Source organism: Carassius auratus, chromosome 8, assembly GCF_003368295.1.
Source record: "Carassius auratus strain Wakin chromosome 8, ASM336829v1, whole genome shotgun sequence".
Classification (NCBI taxonomy): domain Eukaryota; kingdom Metazoa; phylum Chordata; class Actinopteri; order Cypriniformes; family Cyprinidae; genus Carassius; species Carassius auratus.
In genome coordinates, this window is record NC_039250.1 from 9590772 (window position 1) to 9615638 (window position 24867).

The following is a 24867-nucleotide window of genomic DNA, read 5'->3' on the forward strand; positions in this document are numbered from 1 at the left end:
GACTAGCTAGTTTTCTCTAGGAAGAGCAGTAAACGGCTTAGAAATGGTTGTGTCAGTAAATTAAACCATGAAGATTTTTTTGTTCTTGTCCATTGAATGTAAATGCTGAACCATTGACAACAGGAAATGGAATGACGTTTATATAGATATAGATTATATATATATATATATATATATATATATATATATAAAAATTCAACAAGTAACACATGTACCACTTCAAAACAGTACAGGCACAACCGCCTGAACAAGCTTTACTGCAAAAATATTTGTGCTATTCCAACTTTACAGCCAGACACTTTGCATTAAAGCATCTGCAAAACTTTAAAGAATGGCCAGTTTCTGTATCATATTCAATGCACTTTACAAAGTCATCATACAAACATGTTCCATGTCATTTCCAGTGGAACACTCAAAAAAGTTTGGGAAATCTTCAGCAGAGTAAATTCCTCCTTTTGAATGTGTTTTATCATTGCTGTCCTGTTCGAGTTGTCACTCCATGTGACAGACCGGAGTTCATATTTTAAAACGTCACATAAAGAGCCTGTTGACAGTGTAAGAACAAGCATCTCTGAAGTGCTGAGACAAGCACTCGTGACCAGAGCGCAGCAATTGTTTTCTCTTCCTTGTTCCTGGTTAGTTACAAAAGGAAACGCAGTGTTTCCTCTGCAGTGCGGCCCAGTCTTTCACAGAATGTTGAGTGTTTTCATGTTTTTAACAGTGTTTTTCACACACCTGTCAGTTCAGTATACCATTGATCTCACGGCTGTTTGTCTCATCGTCATATGTACCCATCAGCCCTCTGATGACCGCGAGACCTGAGGAGGCAGTGAAGGATTTATAATAGAAGGAAATACAAGGAAATTATTTGAATAAGTATATTTACAGATAAAAAGCTTATATAAATGCTACAATTAAGCATACATTGAAATGCCAGCCAACCATGAGAAAGAAAAGAAAAAGGTTTTACAAAATGTATTTTAACATGCTAAATTAACATATTAAAAATTAATTTTTTAAATGGTGCTTTAGATTGAGATTCAAAATGTTTTACTGCATAAAGTTACTCTAAAAATTGTCCAAATTTCAGTTTTTTTATTATTATTATTATGTTTTATTATATAATACTTTTTATTTTTTAAAATGTTGTCTTTACATCATGTTGTCTTTATATGGTTCATATGGTCTCATTAAAAAAAACTGAACATGAGGACTGTCCGTTTAAATAGTAATTACAATTTAATACCAGCATCATAATGAAGTACCATAGTATTTATCAGAGAACCATTAAAATATCATTTTAACCACAGAATTTCTCTTTCACCCCGGTATTTCCTCTAGAAATCTATTTCCCCTTTTAATGTAGAGCAAACATCAGCAGCGGTTTTAAAATGTGTGTTACCAAGCCATCACAATACACCATTATAGGCGGGGAAAGATTTAAGTGGTTTAACAACAATTTTTTTTTTAAAAAGGTTTCAAAATTTCCAGGACTCACGTCGGCGAATTGCGATGGGCCAGATGAGAAGGGAAGAGAGACAGAGAGCAGCAACGCCAGCCACACCGCCGGTGACAATCACCATGACAGTGCGGTAAAACCATTTGCAGTCGGAGTCCAGTGTTCTGTAAAGTAAGCGCAAAATAATCTATATCAAACATGAGACAACAAAGAGTTACACTTTCACAGACTATATACACACTACTGAATACACACAGGCCAACTGCTACACACACATTACAACAGCCAGTGAACATCTGGCCTACAATGAGACCAGTAGATAATCATAGCCACCGTGCATTTAAGATTGTATTTGTAGAAAAGCAGGGCATTTAAAGAATCTACATTCCCAGCCACTACGGTCAGGAGCCAGGAATTGGAATGGAGATGCTGGTTGTACTCACTGACAGGGATGTAAAGCCTGGATTATCATCACTCCAACTCCATTTGCCACCTTATCAGTGAAGCTCATTGCACCGTACACAAAAGCACCACTTTGCTGTTAAAAGAAAGATTTTCATTAGCATTATTGAAAAGTAGTTCTGAAGTGGTTCCTTTAGGGCTCCAGACAGAAACATAACATACATACATACATACATACACACACACACACATATACATACATACATATACATACAGTATTGTTCAAAATAATAGCAGTACAATGTGACTAACCAGAATAATCAAGGTTTTTAGTATATTTTTTATTGCTACGTGGCAAACAAGTTACCAGTAGGTTCAGTAGATTGTCAGAAAACAAACAAGACCCAGCATTCATGATATGCACGCTCTTAAGGCTGTGCAATTGGGCAATTAGTTGAAAGGGGTGTGTTCAAAAAAATAGCAGTGTCTACCTTTGACTGTACAAACTCAAAACTATTTTGTACAAACATTTTTTTTTTCTGGGATTTAGCAATCCTGTGAATCACTAAACTAATATTTAGTTGTATGACCACAGTTTTTTAAAACTGCTTGACATCTGTGTGGCATGGAGTCAACCAACTTGTGGCACCTCTCAGCTGTTATTCCACTCCATGATTCTTTAACAACATTCCACAATTCATTCACATTTCTTGGTTTTGCTTCAGGAACAGCATTTTTGATATCACCCCACAAGTTCTCAATTGGATTAAGGTCTGGAGATTGGGCTGGCCACTCCATAACATTAATTTTGTTGGTTTGTAACCAAGACTTTGCCCGTTTACTAGTGTGTTTTGGGTCATTGTCTTGTTGAAACAACCATTTCAAGGGCATGTCCTCTTCAGCATAGGGCAACATGACCTCTTCAAGTATTTTAACATATGCAAACTGATCCATGATCCCTGGTATGCGATAAATAGGCCCAACACCATAGTAGGAGAAACATGCCCATATCATGATGCTTGCACCTCCATGCTTCACTGTCTTCACTGTGTACTGTGGCTTGAATTCAGAGTTTGGGGGTCGTCTCACAAACTGCCTGTGGCCCTTGGATCCAAAAAGAACAATTTTACTCTCATCAGTCCACAAAATGTTCCTCCATTTCTCTTTAGGCCAGTTGATGTGTTCTTTGGCAAATTGTAACCTCTTCTGCACATGCCTTTTTTTTAACAGAGGGACTTTGCGGGGGATTCTTGAAAATAGATTAGCTTCACACAGACGTCTTCTAACTGTCACAGTACTTACAGGTAACTCCAGACTGTCTTTGATCATCCTGGAGGTGATCATTGGCTGAGCCTTTGCCATTCTGGTTATTCTTCTATCCATTTTGATGGTTGTCTTCCGTTTTCTTCCACGTCTCTCTGGTTTTGCTCTCCATTTTAAGGCATTGGAGATCATTTTAGCTGAACAGCCTATCATTTTTTGCACCTCTTTATAGGTTTTCCCCTCTCTAATCAACTTTTTAATCAAAGTACGCTGTTCTTCTGAACAATGTCTTGAACGACCCATTTTCCTCAGCTTTCAAATGCATGTTCAACAAGTGTTGGCTTCATCCTTAAATAGGGGCCACCTGATTCACACCTGTTTCTTCACAAAATTGATGACCTCAGTGATTGAATGCCACACTGCTATTTTTTTGAACACACCCCTTTCAACTAATTCAACTAATTGCCCAATTGCACAGCCTTAAGAGCGTGCATATCATGAATGCTGGGTCTCATTTGTTTTCTGAGAATCTACTGAACCTACTGGTAACTTGTTTGCCACGTAGCAATAAAAAAATATACGAAAAACCTTGATTATTCTGGTTAGTCACATTGTACTGCTATTATTTTGAACAATACTGTATATAGATAATCCTCTATCCATAATATTGCTTTTTCCAGTGAAAAAGTCATCTTGTCTGAATCAGGAGAGACATATGCAGAGATAAAGCACTGTTTATAAGTGAACACTCCCTACACATTTAATGTTGGATTTGTATCTCAAAAGCATTTTCACTTTACAATAAGATGTTAATTGATGGACTGCAGTCATGTAGATTACTTGTGGATCAATGAGATATTTTTATCAGCTGTTTGAAATCTCAAACTGACGGCACCCATTCACTGCAGTGGATCCATTGGTAAACAAGTGATGTAATGCTAAATTTTCATTTTGTGGGGGGGACTGTTCCTTTAAAAATCATTCATTAGAGTCATTTGTTGGCTAAATGGACATTACTGCTTGTGTTGTGCTACTTGCTGCAAAAGAAATGCTGGTGAACACAGTGTTTGGCAAAGAGATAATATCTGACGAAACCACATGTGTACAAACACAAAGTCTGACTGATTTTAGATTTTTAATTGGGGGGCTGAAATGTTTGTCATTTTTGCAACCATTTTCATTGCCCCTGCATATTTTATTTTGACTTGCATTAATTGCATCTGATGTGTGCAAAGCCCCTCAAAAACAGGTGTATGAGTTATCACTTGATATCATCACATACTCTTTGATCGTCGATGAGTTTGGCAGTCATGGACAGAGACATGACCAGAATGACAGCAGATCCAGCTCCCAGCAGCACAGCGGCTCCATAAACCCGTGTACCCATGTTTGTGTCCACCAAAACCCAAAAGGAAAACACCATTATGGGCACAAGACCTACAAAATAGGCCATCTGCAAAGGCAAAAATGAAAGATGAGGCTTATTAGGTCACAGTATGTTGAATCAGTGAGTGAAACTGTGAAAACTTACAGAGGAGCCGATCCATTTGTTAACAGGCTTCATAAGCAGAGAAGACACAAACCCACTGACGTACATGACCAGGGGAACCGTTGCAATGTAGTTCTGCAAAAAAAGAGAATATTCTGCTCAATTTTACATCTGCTTTATTGTTTCAGTTTAATCCTGGCCAAACCAGCTTCACTCTAAACATGTGGTATTGTAATTAAAAGTACAAATACACTGTTAATATTAGTATCTTAGTCTAAGCAATGAAAGTCAATGCGCTCCATTGTTCCATTGGATCCTTTTGGCTTTCACTGCGTGGTCAAAAACATCTTTAGTGTTCTACAGTTATTTATATACCATGATAGTGTTTATTCCCATTTTAAAATGACATTTTTTTAGATATTTAGTTTTCATTTTAGTTTCAATTTGTTTCTTTTTAGGTGAACTATCCCTTTAACATTCTCATGGTTACCCAAAAAACTTTGATTTTGTATTTGTCAGTGTCATGTTTCTCACCTTTGGAAGTGATAAGGAGTTTGTCAGATACATTGGGATGTATGTTTGGGACAAATTTACAATCAGTCTTGTGCACATATATTGTACTGCTACCTGGAGTAGGAAAGAAAAATTACCTTCATTGTTGTATTTAAACAGAATACTGTGACATATTTCATTATTGGATGGATTTTTACTTGTTTGTAATGTACATAATAAACAATTTTTGTGTGTCTGTTGTTCAGATCTCTATGAGCACACCTGATAGAAGGCAGGCTCAGCGAGCCAGTGTTTCCACAGTAGCAGACGTCCAGAGATCAGGGAATAGCCGGGGATTGAAGGCTGAGATTCCTCCGTCTCTTCACTCTCCTGAGACTGGACTCCTCCTTCCTTAGTGCCCAGGTGAAAGATGACGGAGGTAACAGTACCGATGGCCCATATTATGAGTGCCAGATACTGTCACAAACAAAGATAAAGCAGATTTTACAAAGAAATTAAGTAGTAGATGATATTTTGAAGAATGCTTGTAAACAGTTTCTGTTCCTATTGATTTCCATTTTTTTATTTTTTTGTCCATATGAATGGGAACTGAAACTTGTTACCAAAATTCTTCAAAATATTTTAGTTTATTATTTTCAGAATCTATATAATTTTTCATTATTTTCAAAAGAAAAAAGAAAGTCATACAGGTTTGGAAATACAGACTGTTTATTTTGTGGTGGAAACTCGGATTTACTGTTTTCAGCTTGATCGACATTGTATACTAAATCTTTTGAATTGATCTCTAAATTGGGTGTAGATTTGCATTTACTCACTCTGAAGGTGAGAACATCAGCCCAGCCCAGACTCTGGGAAATCGATGGATCTTCTGTATGTTGGGATTGGAAGTGGAACAAGAGCCACACCACAGCATACACCGTAATGTTTGCCACCACTGTAAAAGCATACCTGTTAAAGAAGTAAACAGTTTTAAGTATATCAGTAACAATGTTCAATAAAATGACTTCAATGAAAGCAAAAGTTTTATTTAAAGTACAATGAAATATACGTTAGTGGTTATTCTTCCGTATTCTGACATAGTTTGAAGTGTAGCAGATTACTGAAAAAGAAAAATGTATCCAGGAACTTGGTTCTAACTATCGGTTGTTGATTGGATGGAGGCAGATCTGAATGCAGGCGATTGTAAGAAAGGGGCAGCATTACAGTAGACTAATGTTTTGGACAAACTGTCCCAAAAAAATAAGATAACATGATTTTTATTTTAAATAGCTAAAGTGTTTTTTGTTTTTTTTTATTGCATTCCAACTTTAAAATGAGAAAACCATTTTATAGTTTTTTACTGTTATTTTTCCAAGACAAAAATCACTGATCTTAAGATCTTAAAGTTTGGTGACATTATTGCTCTACACTGGTTATTTGACTTGAGGAGGCAGTGATACTGTACCTGTATGATGTTAGTTCCACTTTGGCGTGCTCACAGGTGACCAGTTCAGGAATGAGCGACAGGTGGGATATCTGGGTAGCAGCCCAGCCGAATTGGAAGATAATGATGAATGGGATGGCATAGATCAGTCCTGCAGTCTGTGGGGTTTTCTCACCACATCCAATGCAGGGATTGAATATGAAGGGAAAGGAGGCAAACACGCTTATTGTTCCTGGGAGGAAATGGACAGTAAACTGAAGAGTTAGTGCTGTGTAATGATGATAGTCAGGAAGTGACATCATTTGGACCTTTTCTGCAGCATGACACAATTCACTTTGCCAAGTTTGACATAATTTGTGTTGGCTGCATTTGCAGCCTGTTACCCAAGTTATTGTGAGAAAAACAAAGATGCAAACAAACATCTTTCTTTAATTTATGGTAAATATATTTAATAAAGTGGGAAAGTATTTATAACTATAACTCAACCCTTTGTTCCAAACTAGTGGTGCTGCAACTAAGTGACCGGCTAAATTTGCAAACCTGTTTCCCCATTCTTACATTTTTATAATTTTTGTCAGCTTAAAATACTTGACTGTTGATGTATAACGCCAAACACACGAATAACATACCACATACACAATGAATAGAAACAAAATTTAGTTTGAGAAATGAAATTAACGATCAATTTATTTGGGAAACATTTCCTTTTTTAAGTTTCGAAGCTTTATTTTGTAGCCTTTTCGTGGAAAGTGCATCAGACAGTTCCCTGACTACAGATGACGAGCTTCCGGGTGATTTCCCCGTTTGCTTTGAATATGAATCATCCGTCTGTTCTTAATTCTTGGCGGTAGTTTGCAGGGATTTTTAATGGGGTTTATGCGGAATACCCCTCCTACAGATTATTGGAAAACACCACCGCAACTTGTTTTTATTTTTAACAGTAATACTATGGAATTTATCCTATTGAAGTAAAAAAAATTCACGAAATATATCAGACAAAAATCAGAACACGCGTTACTCCACACACACCGATCAAAACAGTTCACTTATTTTAGTTTCAAACACAGCAGCAAGTTTGAATTCACACGCTTACCCACTAAATGCCAGGTCTTTCTTTTCCCATACTTCCCACATCCTGACGTCCGGTCGGATTCGTAACCGACGAGCGGAGTACAGATCCCGTCCGCGATCTGACCGACCAGCAGCAGCGCACCTGCGTTCGTGTCCCTGAAGCCGAGCACCGAGTGATAATACACCAGTAAATACGTGAACCACATCGACGCGCACAGGTCGTTGAAGAAATGTCCCACGGCGTACGTCAGGCGCCTGCACACGGGTAAAGTTACCGGCTGTTCGGACATCGTGAATGAAGGAAACGGTAAAGAAAGAGCGACTCTCTTAAACGCAGCTATCAATGAGACAGAATGAGCAGAACTGAACCCTGAATCCCATTGAAATTGATCAGGATGATGCTTTAGGATTGAAGTAAAAGTGAAATGGCTCCTGTCACTTATTGTTTGCATCCAGCAGTGCCCGTTTTCGGTTTTAATTCTCCATCTCACAACCACGCTGTCCAGGGAAAGGGGATGTTACTATGGCATGATTTTAATATACAGCACATGCCCTCTTTTAAAAGAGGAAAGGAAAATCCACCAACGTCAGCCCTGACTCTGTAAACGAAAACATGATCAGAACTTAAATTTAAAGGTAAGTTCTGGAAGCAAGCAAAAATTAAGAAGTTAACATATATAATCAAGTGCAAAAATAAATCAATAAAAGCAATGAACATAATTCAATCCATTTAAATATTTCTAATACATTAGCCCATTAGGTGGTTGCTTGAGCATTAGGCGCGCTTTTGTTGAGTTTTGGCACAAGAAGCAATCAAAAAGTTTTAGCAAAACAACATCAGCTTTTGTTCTGCGAGTACCAGTAAAAATCTTTAGAACATAAAAAGTGATATTATTTTACAATGGCCATCTACAACTTCAAATGTTTTTTCGAGTTTGAAACAGACGGTTCGGTTTGGTGTTCCTAAAATAAAAACGCAGAATCTATTAACACTAATGTATTAATAAATGACTAAACCGATCGCCTGACAACTGGTCTTTTTTTAAACCTCACAAGCTCTGATGCACACAGATGACTCTGAACATACGATCATGTGACATGTGACAATACCCCTGACACTTGGCCATACGACGACGTTCATCATAATAATGACGTCACACCGAGCGTCTAAAACACACCTAATACTAAATGGGTCTGATACGAATGAACGAGTCAGCAGCTTATGAATTGCAATTTAATCCTAATTGAATCCTAATAACGTTTAATTAAATCTTAATTACTTTTGTCTTATACACACACACACACTATGACAAACGTATTTGGGACACATCTCATAATTAAAGAATCCGTGCGTTTCAATCAGATCCACTGCCATAGGTATATACAATTAAGCATGTGGCCAGCTTGCAGTCTGCATTCACAAATATTTGTAAAATAAAAATGCTGTCCTGAAGGGCTAATCTTTGCTAGATATCTCACGGTCAAATGCAAGTGGTATATTTGGAAAGCAGAAGTGTTTAAGAACAGCAGCAACAGAGCTATGAAGCATGAGACCATGTTAAGTCACAGAGTTCTGAGGCGCGTGGTGTGTAAAAGTCACCAATGCTTCGCTGACTCCATAGCTGCAGTTACAAACTTCCACTGGTATTAATATCAGCACAGAAACCCTGTGGAGGAGGCTTCATGAAATGGGTTTCCATGGCCCAGCAGCTGCTTGCAAGCCTCGTATCAAGTACAATAGCATTAAGTGTCGAGCGTTGTAAAGCACGCTGGAACTGGACACTGGAGCAGTGGAGAAGCACTTTTCTGAGTTCTCACTTTTTTTCTTTTTCAAAGTCCCTGTCATATAACACACAGGAACCATCCAAAACACAGATTCTACAACAACAGTCATAACCATCAAACCTTTGAAAATAAACAATGCAATCACTCAAAAAAATAACAGTGCAGGACACTTGGTTAAATTTTAAACATTTTACTTGGAAAGGCACAAACTATGATTTCCTGGTAAATAAATTTTGATGTGAGAAATAAAACGAACATATTTGTCTTCTTTTCTTTAAACGGTCCTTAAACAGATTTCAGCCCTGTGCGGGATGCTCTCCCACATCAGTTTATATAGTCTGTCGGTTGTCTCGTCGTTTCATTTCAAGCCCACTTTGTTGTCTTCTCTCTTTTTCTTTTTTTCCCAAAAGTGCAATAACAACAATGACAAGAGAATAATATCCATTTATCTCTCGATCCCCCACAGTACCTGAGGCCAGTAACTGTGCTACAGAGTCCACAATGACAGAAAAAAAAGAAGAATTTATATTTATATATATTTTTAAAAGGACAAAAAGAAAGCATTTTCAGGACACTAAAACTGCTTTACAACCCAAGGATTCCTTTCAGTAATAATAATAAAAAAACAATAATAAAAAAATTAAATTACAGGGGGGGAAAAGGGACTCCAGAGACAGGTTGAGATGAAATGTGTCCTGTTATTTTGTAATTTGGTGGGTGTCGTTCCCAGTGCAGAGGAGATTCCTGCCCTCACATTTTTTAAAATCACAAATAAGATCTACTGTATTTCTAAGAAAACTTAAATCATTTGTTCACTGATGTAACATCCCCTGACCAACGAACAATAAATGTTCTGCATGAAAGCTAGTATACACCAATTGTTTCAAACAGCATAGTTTCACACACTGTGATCTTATATCAATTCATTTCATATCATCATCTTTTCATCTTTTTGTGTTTATGTGAGATTTCCTTTTTTTTTTTACACTTTGTCTTATGCATCTTCATTATGCTCTTTCTCTCTCTTTTTTTTTTTTTTTTTTTTTTTGAAGGAACCAGAGTCTGTTGGACAGTCAACGTCATTCCTTTGCACTCCATTAAGAGGTGAAGCATCTATGAAAGAAAGTGTGATGGGGACAGAGAGAGACAGAGAGAAAGACAGCGAGAGAGAGATCCGTGTATATTTGCTTGCATTTCAAACTTAACAGTGACCAGAATGTTTCAAGTTCTTTTCAAAGAGCGCGCTTCACTTGTGCCTCTGAAGAGCTTTCCTCTTTCTTCTCTTAAAAAAACAACAGCACCTAAAAGAAAACCAGAACAAAATTTACTACAGGCATTAAAGCAGTAAAGGGACATTCATATAGCCATTTGCAGAGACAAACTTTCCATTTTATAAATCATTTATTTTCAATTAGAACTGAAGAGCTACAAAGATGTAAAGTTGCAATATCCAGCATTGAAACAACGGTAATAAAGATGGCAGAGATGATTTTACAGGGATTAATTGGTCTGTTATAATTCATCATGACCCACATACAGGGATAATATAAAACAAATAATGTAATGAGTGAAAGAGTGTCAGCAATTAATGATGCAATATGTCATGTCATTTGTATACAAAGAGTTTTACACTCAGAATATTATTTTTGTAACCCAATAAAAACTGATCTGTTATTTTAGGAACATCACTGGGGGTGATAATGTGTGATAATAAACTTACTTTGTGTCGTCTGCCACCTCTACTTCAGCGGGTGCAGTGATGGGAGCGTTGGAGTGTCCTGCGGTCGGGTCGTCTGTGTTCAGCTCTCCATTTGTGGAGCTCATGACCTGAAGATCACAGAGACAGAAACAATAAAAACATGTCACGCAATTCCAAGAACGAAACTATTCACTTCAGTGTGTGACTTTAGAAAGTCACAATTTGCATTCTAAAGAAACATATGCATCTTGTAATAGGTCATTAAAAACTGTGGACTGTAAATATTAAAGATATGAGATTTATATGACCAAAGCACGCACACTTTCAAAGTATATGAAATAATCTGACAAACACATGTACTGACTGCTATTTCCTCAAAATATCATTTGACATAAAACAGAACAAAGTACTTCCTAAAAAAAATTGACTACAACAATCATCCTTAAAGATTATACACATGTATACACAAAAAGGTAGGAAGCAAAGTATACAGTGAATATGTGATCTTTAAAATTAGTCATTAATGACTCATCTTTTTTTTTTTTTTTTTTAGGTAGAAAACATGTGACAACATTGCAGCATTCCTGTTTTCAAACAAGTTTGTTTGGGCCTGTCTCATAGGCTGCATTTACACTGCAGGTCTTGATGCCCAAGTCCGATTTTCTGACTATAGCTGATTTTTTGACCACACGCTTACATCATCTTTTAAAAGATTTTTGCATTTACACTACACTGCTGAAACTACCAAACGTAGACGTTCTTACCCGGAAAAGGAAGTAAAACAGCACGAAATACAATTGATGCAGATGAAAATAAAATTATACAGTGTTTTGCTTTGTATTTGTTTTTTAAGCTTTTATCTTACGTTGGCACTGTAGCCATGAGCGCTTAAAACCGTGCCTCCCTATATCTCATGAAAAGACATGAATCATGAAAAGACATGAAAATTGGAATCCATTCGGTTTGTTCCTGCTTACACATTCAGCAGTCAAATACGATCTGTGCCACATAAAAGGAAACAAATTGGAATTAAGTCACTTGAACCATGCATAGTAAATGGGGCCACATTCAGCCCCTAAAAAGTCATTTTGTAGAATTTGTAACTGGAATCTTTGTGCTGAGGCAGTGTTATTATTGTCATAAAATAAAAAATAAAAATCATTTTTCTTATACACTAATGTTCAAAGGTTTGTGATCGATATGGTTTTTTCATTACGTTTACCAAAAGTGTTTGTAATGTAACAAAATATTTTAAATAATAAAAAAAATGCAGTTCTTTTGAATTTATCGAAGAATCCTGGTAAAAAAAATTACATGCTAAATAAAGTTTGTAGCACCAAGTATAATTTTAGAATAATGTGACACTGAGAACTGGAGTAATGGCTGCAGAAAATTCAGCTTTGCCATAGGAATACCAAAACACATTTTCATGGTTCCAGAACTGACATAAAATATAAAAATGTAATTATAATATTTATTTATTACATTTTACTTTAAATAAATTAAAACAAAAAACAGGTAAACTAGAAATCTTTAAAATAACAAAAACACAAGCTAAACACAAAATTTATTTGTAAAGACAAATTGAAAAAACGAAGAAGAGAAAATGAAATTATTAATTTAAAACTATAATAAACCTGTCTTTAAGATGATTGCAAAGTCATTCCAAAACCCAAACACTAGGTGGCACATGTGTCTCATCAAGTGCCTTTCAAAGGAACCACATAAGAGTTTCTTCATGAAATCTATCAGCATCCATTAGATCCTATCACACCGGGAGCTGCTCTCCAGCTAAAATGCTTTATGGCTTCTATTTAAAACACATGGTATCTCCAAGGAATGGCCCTGCTGCAATCTGTAGTGTGTTCAGAGCCTAAATGAGCCAAGCTGAGCGCCACAGATGAAAGAGTGTGCAAAAGACAGAGAAAAGCAGCCATGCTCACTCAAAAAGCAACACCATGAGCAAGCAGTACCTGCACTGAGCCCCCCAGCCTCTCGGCCGTGAGACGCGACCCCAGAGTATCCTTATTGGTCACTGGAGTGGGCTGGGACTCACTTCCTTTGGGCTCGGGCGACTGATGGACAGTGGAGGAGCATTTTGGGCGGAGAAGAATGAAGGGTGGGCGGGGTGAGATGGATGGAGATTTTGAGGTATGATGGGGAAGGGGCGGTGGATGAGTAAACACAAACAAACGAAAAATAAAACATTAAAAAGAAGGCATCTCACATGCAGAAGCTTGCTCAATTTCTAAGAAAAAAGTTAAAAGTGAATGACACAAACTAATGGAAATAAAGAAAAAAAACATCAACAGCAAACATGCAGAATTACAAAAGGCTGCTATTAGAAAAATATATATATATATTTTTTTACAAATGATGAACACTACCATGCTAGCTTTTAACATTGTTTTTTGCAAGTACATGCAAGTACAAGCAGAGGGGCACATATATGTACAACAATCTTCCACCAGACGTTTAAGCTCATTTTATGCTCATGTAGCTTGAAATGAATGCAGATATACTCTGGGTTAAACTGGGATTTTTAATAAAACAAGCAAAATTGCAGCTATATGTCAGTGGATGTACATCAGTACACATTTGAGTTATTTTATTAAAAGGAGGTCACAGGAATGAAGGGATGAGCTATAATGAAGTCAGAATTTCCAGGGTGGCACTGTGTGCTGTCCTGAAGGACACTCTCTGTTTGTTAGTGGAAGTATATTGGAAGTATATTGGAAACGGGGCACATTTGGTCAACATTTTATTCTGTGATTTCACTGGAACATGGATGAGCAACCAAGAAATGGTGGATGTGCTTGAGTTGTGTAATGACAGCAAGAACACAAAATCCAGACAAAGACAAATTAAAAACAGTTACACTACTGTCCAAAAGTTTTGGGTCAATAAGTGTTTTGCTTTTTGTATGAAAATGTATACTTTTCTTCAGCAAGGATGGCAGTAAAGACAAAATAATCTTACAAAATATTTCTATTTCCAAATAAATGCTGTTAAAAATTGAAATAATCCTGAAAAAAATGCATCTCAGTTTCCACAAACATATTAAACCCTTTAACTGTCACCCCGTCCCGTATATGGGACACCTACATTTACTTCACTATATTACAAGTAAATCTAATCTAATCTTGACAAACTATATATAGAATTAATTCTGAAGGATCACGTGACTAAAAGCTATAATAATGGCTGCTGAAATTTCAGCTTTGAAAAAATTACTTTGTAAAATAACACGCATAGAAAACAAATTAGAACTAATAATATTTCACAATATCACAGTTTTATTGTATTTTTGAGACTCAAAAAATTACTGGCGACAAACTTTTGAAAGGCAGTGTATCTAGAAGAAAAAAAAATAAAAAAAAATATTCATTATTGAGGAATACTCGTCCTGTTCACATTGTCACAATCCTCAAGACAACAAGACAAAACAGACGTGGGAACATGATATTCCCAGACTTATGGCCCTCATCTCCAGTGAGAGCATTTAATGCCCTATAGAAAAAAAGTGAAGACAGTGCTGATACCACCATTGAACCGAAAGCATTTTGATTCAGCAGCACAGAACTTTGTCTCCAAGCAGCTGGCCACAAAAACAGATTTGTTTACACCAAGCAAGGCACAGCTAGCCTTTCATCCCACTAATTAATCACACAAGTGATGTTCAAAAGTTGCATTGCACAACTGTAACCTCACGCCAAACTTGAGCAACTCCTCCGACAACTATTACTCTGTCATCAATGTGTACGACCAAAAGCATTGAGCCTTATTCTGATTGATTGCATATGTAAAGAGGAAAAGTGGGCGGGTATACTATATCTGGGTTTGAGTGTGTAAGATACATCTTAAATGTACACTACCACCTAGGTAATTAAAAAGTGTAGAGCATACTTCCCTTAAGTAGATCCACTCCGAGTTTAACTGTGCACCCAGCTCACCTGGTTTTTGGTCTGTGCTTGTGCTTTGTCTCTGCTGCTCGGCTGGGGTGTGTCTGTGGGGATGGGGCCTATAGGTGTAGGCTGTAAAAGATAACAATGATCTCACCATTGAGCATGTCTCTCACACTCATACAATTGGAAATAAACCCAACATAGCATGACAAAGGCATTTGACAGTTGAAGTACACAAGAAAGGCATTGAGGAAGTATCTGTGGAGGAAACAAACACTCACGAGAGGCTTGCCGACCCAGTCGTACTCGTAATCAAAGACGTAGCCGTTCTTGTCGAAGAGGTCTGTGAAGAGCTTTCTCAGGTAGTCGTAATCTGGTTTCTCAAAGAAGTCCAGTCGCCTCACATATCTCAAATAGGTGGCCATTTCCTCTGAACAGAAAATTAAAACGGCGTTAGTTCAGGGAAACGAGTCATACACTACTGTGCTTGACATGACCCCATGGATGGCACTAACCTGGGAAACTTTCACATAGCACTTCGATCGGCGTAGCTCGCTTGGTGTCGCCAATTTTCTGGTAACGTTCTTTTAGCGTGTCCGCCTGTATGGAAAACACACAAATGACTTCTCACCAACAAACTGAAAAGACTTACGAAAGACTAAACCTGGCTGAAATGTAATTAAGCATATGCAACACGTATATCCAGGGCAAGCTTTTGCCTCTGGCTAGTTTTATTGAATAGGCAATGACTCGCACAACAAAAGAAGATTCGAACCATTTTTCTTTTTAACATTGCCTTTTTCATTCTCACCCTACTGTCATGTGCCTTCCATGTAATCCCTTTAAGTGATGAATTAACAATGGTGTGAGAGACAGCAATTCAGCAGGCTAGCACAGAGCTTCTAACACCTGTGTGCGTTCAGAAGCAACCGCAACCGCTCCGGCCATGTGACTCATTGCTCTAACACATGGCTGAGCAACTGAACCACATGAGCAGCTGATATCTGCATTTGTTGTCATGTCATTGCACTTCTCAGTTACACTGCTGTTCAAAAAATTCAGTAAGACTTTTCTTGAAAGTAATAAATAGGTTCATTTAGCAAGGATGCATTCAAAAGTAACAGCAAAGACATCTGTAATGTTAGCAAAATTCTAATAAACGCTGTTCCTTCATAAACAATACTGAAGAGTATCATTAAATAAAAAGAAATCTGCATTTCAAACACTGAAATTAAGTCATGATATGAAGAATGATATCCAAAGGATCATGTGACACTGAAGACTGCAGCCTTAGAGTAAAATGGGAAACATTTTATTGTAATAATTTGATATTTATATTGCTTTTATTGTATTTTTGATCAAATAAATGCATCATTGGTGAACATAAGAGGCTTATGTCAAAAAATTAAAATCTTATCATCCTAACATTTTCAGAAGTATTGTAACGTGTATAGAAAACCCTGAAACCTGAGGATTCCTTTATTAATACCTCAAAAAGGTTGCAAAGATCAAAAAGAAATGAAATCATTTTAAGAATGGGTGGTAAAAGAGTGCAAACCTTCAAGCCCTGCCAGGGCAAACTGCCTCTCAGGAAGTACATGAACATATGGCCCAGTGCTTCTAGGTCGTCCCTTCTGCTTTGTTCTAAGTAGGAAGAAAAACAACAACTGTTGCACATCATACTGATCGACGCAAAAGGTACATTTTCGCTGTAAAGTGAGACGGATATATTTCAGACTACATGATTAAGTGGGTTACATAAATATGAGTCACTCAAGAAAATGAAAGTATGTAATTTAAGGTGGGTTGCTGATTTTATTATTTTCCCCCTTCGCCTAAGAAATCAGTTAAAAAAATAAATAAATCGAGAAATGTCCATTTTGGAAACACAAGGCTGGTTTTCACAGGAAAATGAAAGGAGCGTATTTAGTGCACACCTTTTCCCAAATGTGTGTTGATACTCATATACCGGGCAGTGCCAGTCAGGCTCTTATGCTCTCGGTATGGGATGTGTTTTTTGGTCTCGGGGTCTATGTATTCTTTGGCAAGCCCGAAGTCAATGATATGAATGGTGTGCTGCCTCTTAGACCCCGGCCGCCCCACCAAAAAATTCTCTGGCTTGACATCTCGATATATCAAGCTCCGCGTATGAACGTACTCCATCCGTGTTATCTGAAAAAACAAGGAAGATGCTGTTAAGGACATTCTGGACCGAAATAAATAAATAAAAAAATCCAACAAAAACATGCAAGAGCTGAACAATTCCTAGAAGTAATTTCGAAAACAGCCAAAATAAATCCTAAATGTGTAATGAGGCAAACCAAAACTGCTGCAAAAAAGCTAACAGCCTCTCTGACCAGACGCTTACCAGTTGAATAGCTATCATTAGGACGGTCTTGAGGGAGAAAGTGCGGTCGCAGAGGTCAAACAGGTCCTCCAGACTGGGCCCAAGCAGTTCCAGAACCATAGCATTGTACTTCCCGCAAGGGCCGAAGTAGAAGACCTGAGGAACTCCCTCTGCAAAGACAAAAGACAAAATTATCATTTTACAACCCAGTGAAATGCAAATGCAGAATCTCAAACTCTTGTTTTTATCCTTTAGAGAAATGCGTCTGTTCTATTATTTTCTTAACACCACCAAATGTTTAGCAACCTGTTCACGGCCAGTGCAGGCCACCGTCTCCGACAGGACCCATAATGACAACACCTTGAACAGAACACTACTAACAAGCCCTTGGAGAGAGAGCTCATCATGCAATTCATTAAAACAGCGACTATCTCACGCTCACAGAGTTTACAGAGGGCTGTACAGCAGTTGATCTGTCCCATGCACACCTCACAGTAAGAACATGATTCTGAAAGGTAAATGAAGGCGGGGCTGAACATCATTCAACAAAACTGTTTTGCTTCCACTGAAACTATATAGCATAGTATAAATTTTCTACTGCAATTATGCAAAACAGTGCTTTTTGGCAGGAAATGGGTGTTCAATCAAAGAGCAAAAAGAGCTTAAATTAAAGAAAAAAGGCTGTGTTCCCTTAGATATAGTTGCTAACACGAAGTTTATCAACTAAAAGTGAGAAGCCTATATATTTACTTGCTTATTTAAAAAAACAAAAAGTAATAAAATAATTCAAATGAATATTCATGACAGTAGAAATAAGAAAATACCTTCAAATGGGTATATATATATATATATATATATATATATATATAAATAATCTATAAAATATATTTTCATATATTATATTTACATGCATTCATAATAAAAAAAGATTTAATGTATTTTTATATTGTGCTATTTTTGCCTGTATCACCCACCCCTAGCACCATAGTACAGCTTAAAATTACAGACCAAAGCAAAATAGTCTTTTTAATTTTGCTGTGACTCCACAAAACAAGACCTCAAGGACACACAGTTCTTAACTGCTGCCCACTGCCAGTGTTTCCAATTCAATTCCAGGTCGCCTGTGCCAAATCACTTTTGTGTATGTGTGTTCTTCGGTCCAATGGTCGGATGCAGAGGTGCATGAGACCCACTGAGACAGCGAGCCTAGGAAAACCCAGCTCCAGGGAGGGTTATAGAAGGATTTACCTGATCTGGCAAACATCATTCCCACGGGTGGGGGTGCCAAACATGCGTACACACACCTGCCTGCACTTTAGCCACCCGGATCCGTTTGGAAACCACAACGATGATGGATGTGCCCATGGCAAAAGTGCAGCCAGGAAGTTGACTCAGCAAAGAACCAGATCGGAAGTTTAAACCCAACGCCAACTCGGCAATCAGAAGAAGGATAATTAAAACCATGCGCAGCTGGATCACTTCCTTGAATTATAAACAAGGTCAATTGCACGTTTTTAAAAGCATTTCAAATCATACAAAAAAATTTAATATTTTAATGATTATATAGGCAGAAAGCATGGCTATGAGAGGAAGCACAGTCCAATTTATCCATGCAGTATGCACAAAAAAGCTGCACAACAGAAAGGCATGTGATGAGCCGTAATTACAGAGGCCACAAAAAGTCTCAACTCTCAATTAGTAATGAACCGCTAACATTCCTACTGATACAGAGAATTAGATCTTTTTCTTTTTTATGTTAGGGCAGATAGCTGATTAAAGTGCTTATGATAATAATAATCTACAAAATTAAAAAAATGAATAAAATACGTTTACACATTAAAATCTCAAATTAATAAATCTCGTCAATGTCAACTAAACAACATGAAATATGGATAAAATATAATGATAGCAAAAGTAATCTTATAACAGGCAGAAACATCCTGCTATGATTACATATCAACATTAAGCTGATAAACATCAATGTCAACCAACACTGATAAAAAAATAATAAAACAAATACATACATGCATGAATAAATACATAAAAAATGCATACATGCATAATCAATCAATCAACTGACTAATGGTGTTAGTCATCAGCATATTATTTTTTAGTCGATGAAATCAGTTCAGTTCATAAATTTTTAAATGTCGCTTTAAATGTCACCTATGTAGGCAGTCTTTGGCTTTATGCATTTTTTCTGCTGGTGCACCGTTGCACTTTTAACAGCCTCTGTGCAGCGACACTAAAGTTCAACAAGGAGATTTTCTGCCATATCACAACCCCACTCGCTCTCATCACTAACAGAGCCTGAGAGAAAACAACACAACTCATTGTTCATCAAACACATGTCCTCTCAGAGCAGACGCACTGGAATGTCAAAGTTTAGCACACATGCCCAAGCGAAGGCTTGCATATTAAAGATTCAGCATGCAGCCAGAGAACAACAAGGCCCTGATTCCATTAGCGGGACAGTGGAGAAGAATCAGGGGCTGAAACATGATCGCTCTGGCCAGCAAAGGTCCCCGTGTGATTCAGGAGATGAGAGGGCTTGCGTTATCCGCCCTGCTGCATTAAACATCCACAGCCTGCACTGCAGAGAGTTTCATGACCCTTTTTTCCCCAAATGTCAGAGATTGAACGCAACGATTGAAAAGCCACTAACCAAGTCAAAGTCACCCCATGCAACTCAGCTAAAAATAACTCTAGAGCTTAAATCAGCACCACAATAGCAATTAAACATTTAAACACAAGCTATCTAAAACAAGTAAGCCACACGGCAGCAGCTAAATCCCCTTCATTGCACTTTAAAATGCCTTACGCTTTAAATAATTGACAGAGGCATAAAACTGTATGACATTTAAAGTACAAAACTGTTGATGGTGCAAAGCAAAGATCTTATTTATGATAAATGCAGCACTATGACAGCAACAATTAGAAAGAGTGTGTGGCAATATGGCCCAGGAACAACCTAACATGACCTGGACTCTTTTTCCAGGGAGGTAGAGAACGAACACTGTTCTTTAGCTGCAGGTTTAAGTGAACTGAGGTTCTCCAGTGGCTTGAGATGAGTCTCACAATGGCAGATCTCTCAAAGGATTCTCTGCTGGGAAAGCTGGAGGCTCTAGTTTGGTTGTCTCCTCCTAGGCTTCGTAAAACCTGGCTTGCTTTGGAAAGAGATCACGTTCAGTTTGAAGTGATGGTTATGCATCTTGTGTAAGATTCAGTGTCATGCTGAAAACCACAGGTTGAGAAACGTCAAGTTTTTGAGACTGCATTCATCTATTAGAGCTGAACATTTTGAGCCCGATGGTCTTTTGTCCATTCCAGTATACTGTATGTCCCATGTGATTTAGGCCTCGGATTGAAGGTTAGGATGACAAGCATAAGCAAAAATGAATCGGAGAGAGAGAATAACCTAACACTCTTTGACCGACAAGACACATCAGTAGACAACAAGTAAGAAAAGGAGCTAAATTTAAAGGTCAAGGTTTGACATTCTGAGCAATGTAAAATACAGCAAAACACCACATGGGACAGTTAACCCAAAACCCCAAATAATTATTCACCTCAAAATCTTGTTTATATAAGTTTTATAAAAGGATAAATGTCACAAACAATCAAATACATACAGGGTTTCTGCAGGTTTTATGAAGGTACATTTAAGACACATTTTAAGACCAATTATAGAAAATTTAAAGGAATAAATTAAAGGGAACGCAACGTGTTTTCTAAATATAAATACTTAGGGAGAATGCAATGAGTTGTATCAGCAACCATTTAAAATACTTTGTAATTATTTTGAAATATTTAGAATTTTGTAAATGTCTGAAGATATTTAAGTCAACATACATTTATTTGGAAAGCAAAATCACACGATTATATAAGTCTAGTTTACTGAGAAAGTGATGGAAGTTAAGGGAGTTTATGATTAAAACAAGAACAACTATCTGGCAATGTGGTAAGAAAAATCAGCGTGCACAATATTTAAAGCCATTTTAAATTTAAGATTTTCTGCTCTGATTTAAGATGCTTTAAGGCCTTAATATGTGGAAGCACTAATGAAGACTTGTATGACCCTTAAGACCTGCAGAAACCCTGGAAAAAGTCAAACAATAAAACAGAAATGATTATACATTCTTTAGCTTTGTGAAAGACCTGGTTCATAAACAGCAGCAGCAACTGAAACACGATAGCCATCCATGTTTATTTTCTCTTCACGCACTACTGGACATATGGCTTTCTTCTAGAGAGGAATCAGTCACGTGCTAGACATTCGATAATGGCAATCCAGCCATGAGGAGTCGTGTAGCTATAAATATAGTGGGCCTGCCCTGCACGCCTGCACTTTCACTGGCTATTAATGTTGCAGGGGTGGCAGCAGTGGCTCCGGTGAGCTGGCAGAGGATCAGAGCCTGGGTCTAGAGACAGGCGTTTAGTGAATGAGATCATTGCATTGAAAGGTGGCTATGGTTCGATGTGAATAAGAGCTGTACATTGTGCCAGTCAACCTTCCGGTTCAGTGATCAAATGGATGGAAGCACCAAGGATTTATACAAGCTGCTCGTCCTTTTCATTGTAGGGCTTAAAAGGATCAAAGTTCAGCCTTCTGGCTTCACAAAATGTATGGTAATTACAATCAAAATGGCCAAGTGTAGTTCTCCAATCACAGAGCTCTGAGATTTAACTCGGAGGGAGACACACCGAGGCATTACGTAATAAACAAGAACTTGAACGCGACATCATCTCCTAGTGGACTTCCCCTGGGTAACCTCTCACCTTGTACCCCCTTAATCTCAATCCCATTTTAGACCCTCCTCCTTTTCACTTTCACTTGCTGCTGATGGGTGAAGCAGCCACGTCAAAAGGCTGGAAATCACCACCCCCACGATTCACAGCACACAACTGAAGGAAGATCGGTCTCATACAGGATGAGTAGGTGGCGGTTTTTCATAAAGCATATAACATACGATTCTAGAAAGGCTGTGAGGCTTACCTGAACTTCCCAGCTGTTTATAAAATCTGTACTCCAAATGGAGTTGAGGTGCCCTGGATTTGATTGGCTCCTAAAAGAGAAGGAAAAGACTAGGCATTAGAGGATTACAGGAAATAATCAGAGAATCTCTCAAATATAACACAAACACAAATGTGACAATAATCCTCAGCTTTACAACAAAGTACAAAGGTAATTTCAGCATCACATACTTCTAGTCAACAACACATATCCACCTTTATTTTGCACATTTTCCAAAAATACTCTTTTTGCAAACTACTTGGGGTTGGTAAGATTTTTCTGTGTGCTCACCAAGGCTGCATTTATTGGATCAACAATATAAAAACAGTATTAGTGTGAAATTTTCACAATTTAAAATAACCGTTTTCTATTTTAATATTTATTTTGTGTAAGATTTATTCATGACAAAGCTGAAGGTTTAGCAGCCATTATTCCAGTCTTCAGTGTCAAATGATCTTTTTTTGATCTTTGCTCAAGAAACATTATAATCAATGTTTCAAGTTGTTTTTGAAACAACCCCTCGGGAATTTCTGATCAATATAAATCTTTTATTTCAAAAGTACATTCATTTGAATAAACCAGCTGTAAAATGTATAGACGAATCCAATGTGCTCTCATTTACATCATAATTTCAAACTCTCTGAATCAGTGTTTAACTGCTGAATGGGAAGATTATCAATATATTAAATATTTTGCTCTTAAAAGATTGATTGATTGTGCAAGTCAGGATAGAAGTGATAAAATTAAGTTGCACTGAGCATGTAGCCACAAGTTTTATTTTTAAGAACAAATTAATACATACAATTAAAAGGAGAAAAAAAGAAAAAATACAAAAACAAAAGAAAGTTAACTGAAATGTCAAGTGCACACAGATGGCACAAGTGCTCTTCTAAAAACTGAAGTGGGATGGTAAAAGAGAAGTCAGAGCCAACAACACGACTATATCACTTCTCATGGCCAAACTAGCAGCATGTTCTGTCACCCTCCCACATTTTCTTTGTTATAAAGAATCCATCCCTGAACCCTTTATATAAGTCAAGAGAGACTGCCTGGAAAAAACTTTCCAGTGGTTAATGGCCTGTAACAGAGAACACACTGAGCGAGTCCTCAATCAGGTGTCATGTTACAGAGCCCTCACAGTACAGCAGCCGGGCCTCTCCATCTCCCAGAGCCTGCTAACAGCCAGCGCTCATCCATCCACCTGACCACAGACATGCACAAACATGACCTTTATGGTGTAACGGTGGCCTTGTGATTAAAGCTGCTGGACTGGTAATGAACAAAATCAGAAGTTCAAAACCCATGAATCTAATAACAAATCAGTTGATTAAAGCACTTAACCTCTAGGTGGTTTTCCTATGTAACTAAGTTAAATCGGAATGAAAAACATCTGCAAAAAATGACTAGTAGCAACCTTGGTGTTTGATATTATATCAGGAATAGTTTAATACTATATAATTCATAATATAGAATTATATAAATGCATAAATATTTATAAAATAATTGGAGAATCATTCCTGCCAATGCAGAGTAAAAACAAACTGTACTAAAATAAACTGAAATAAAGGTAATAAAATATCATAGACATATAAACATTTAAATCAAAAACTAATAAAACACACTACAAAACAATTACAAATATTAAAACCTTTAGTTTCGCACTAGGGCTGTAGCTATTGATTATTTTAGTAATCGAGTATTCTACTGATTACTCCATTGATTAATCGCAGAAGTAATTTTTCTTTATTTAAAGAGCAATACTAGATAGTAGATATACAAGAGAAAATAAGATCGATCTCTTAAAATAAACAATTTGTTTCCTTTTTAGAAAAAAAAAAAAATACTGCTGAAATTGGATACATTTATTATAGTTATACTATGGGGCCATTTAATGCTTGAATCTAATTGGCTGACGAATGTTCTGAGGTGTGCAATTATTTTCTGGGAAACGCACGGCGAACAGACAGACAGCTCTCTTGAACGCATTTCAGTTCAATATCACTTTGCATATTTAATTGTAATAACGGTTGCATAGTTTGCAAAAAAAGGTGTTGTCATCACTGATCTGACGATTTTATCAGTTAGAATATATAGTGTAGCAACTTAAAGGCTAAACATGACATTTCTCACTAGCAAGGAGACAGCGCAGTTTAGAGACGCTGCAGCAGAAGAGCGTTTAGAGGTACGGTAGCCTAATTCACACAAGCTCTCTTCCTTTCTCTCTCTTTCTCTCTGTGTGTCTCTGTCGCTCTTTCTAATAACTTCTTTAATAACTGCTTTAGAATGCTATCAGTTGTGATATATCGCATTACCGAATACCGGCACATGTCTAATTTACGGTCTTAAATATCCCTGCATCTCATACTATCTACCCTATCTGCCCTAAATAGTATTGAAAATGGCTAATATCACATAGAACTCAACAAATCCTTTCAGCACTTTTTCTCACTGATACTAAAATAACACCGCTTTAGTGTCACACAGTCCTTTCAAAAAT

The 24867-nt window shown here is 37.2% G+C and overlaps 2 protein-coding genes across 5 annotated transcripts in view; both read right to left on the minus strand.

Moving 5' to 3' along the window:
• Positions 1-214: 214 nt before the first annotated feature.
• On the minus strand, positions 215-8211 carry mfsd12b (major facilitator superfamily domain containing 12b). The gene is made up of 10 exons (XM_026269588.1): positions 7643-8211; positions 6571-6781; positions 5942-6074; positions 5388-5582; positions 5148-5240; positions 4656-4748; positions 4407-4577; positions 1903-1997; positions 1499-1623; positions 215-818 (listed from the first exon to the last, which is right to left on the minus strand). The coding sequence occupies exons 1-10, from the start codon at positions 8070-8072 to the stop codon at positions 739-741; spliced, it is 1626 nt and encodes a 541-aa protein (XP_026125373.1). The 5' UTR covers positions 8073-8211; the 3' UTR covers positions 215-738.
• Positions 8212-9579: 1368 nt separating this feature from the next.
• The window catches only part of LOC113107238 (casein kinase I-like), a 28956-nt gene continuing 13668 nt past the window's right edge, over positions 9580-24867 (minus strand). For 3 of the 4 annotated variants that reach the window (XM_026269596.1, XM_026269597.1, XM_026269595.1), the window contains 10 exons: positions 22353-22422; positions 17378-17526; positions 16947-17181; positions 16568-16653; positions 15525-15609; positions 15291-15439; positions 15058-15138; positions 13078-13179; positions 11126-11232; positions 9580-10706 (listed from right to left, as the gene is read on the minus strand). In XM_026269596.1, the coding sequence (XP_026125381.1) occupies positions 10652-10706; positions 11126-11232; positions 13078-13179; positions 15058-15138; positions 15291-15439; positions 15525-15609; positions 16568-16653; positions 16947-17181; positions 17378-17526; positions 22353-22422 (1119 nt within the window). In that variant the 3' untranslated portion in view covers positions 9580-10651. The remainder of the gene's footprint in view (positions 10707-11125; positions 11233-13077; positions 13180-15057; positions 15139-15290; positions 15440-15524; positions 15610-16567; positions 16654-16946; positions 17182-17377; positions 17527-22352; positions 22423-24867) is intronic. The other variant, XM_026269598.1, reaches the window with a different exon arrangement.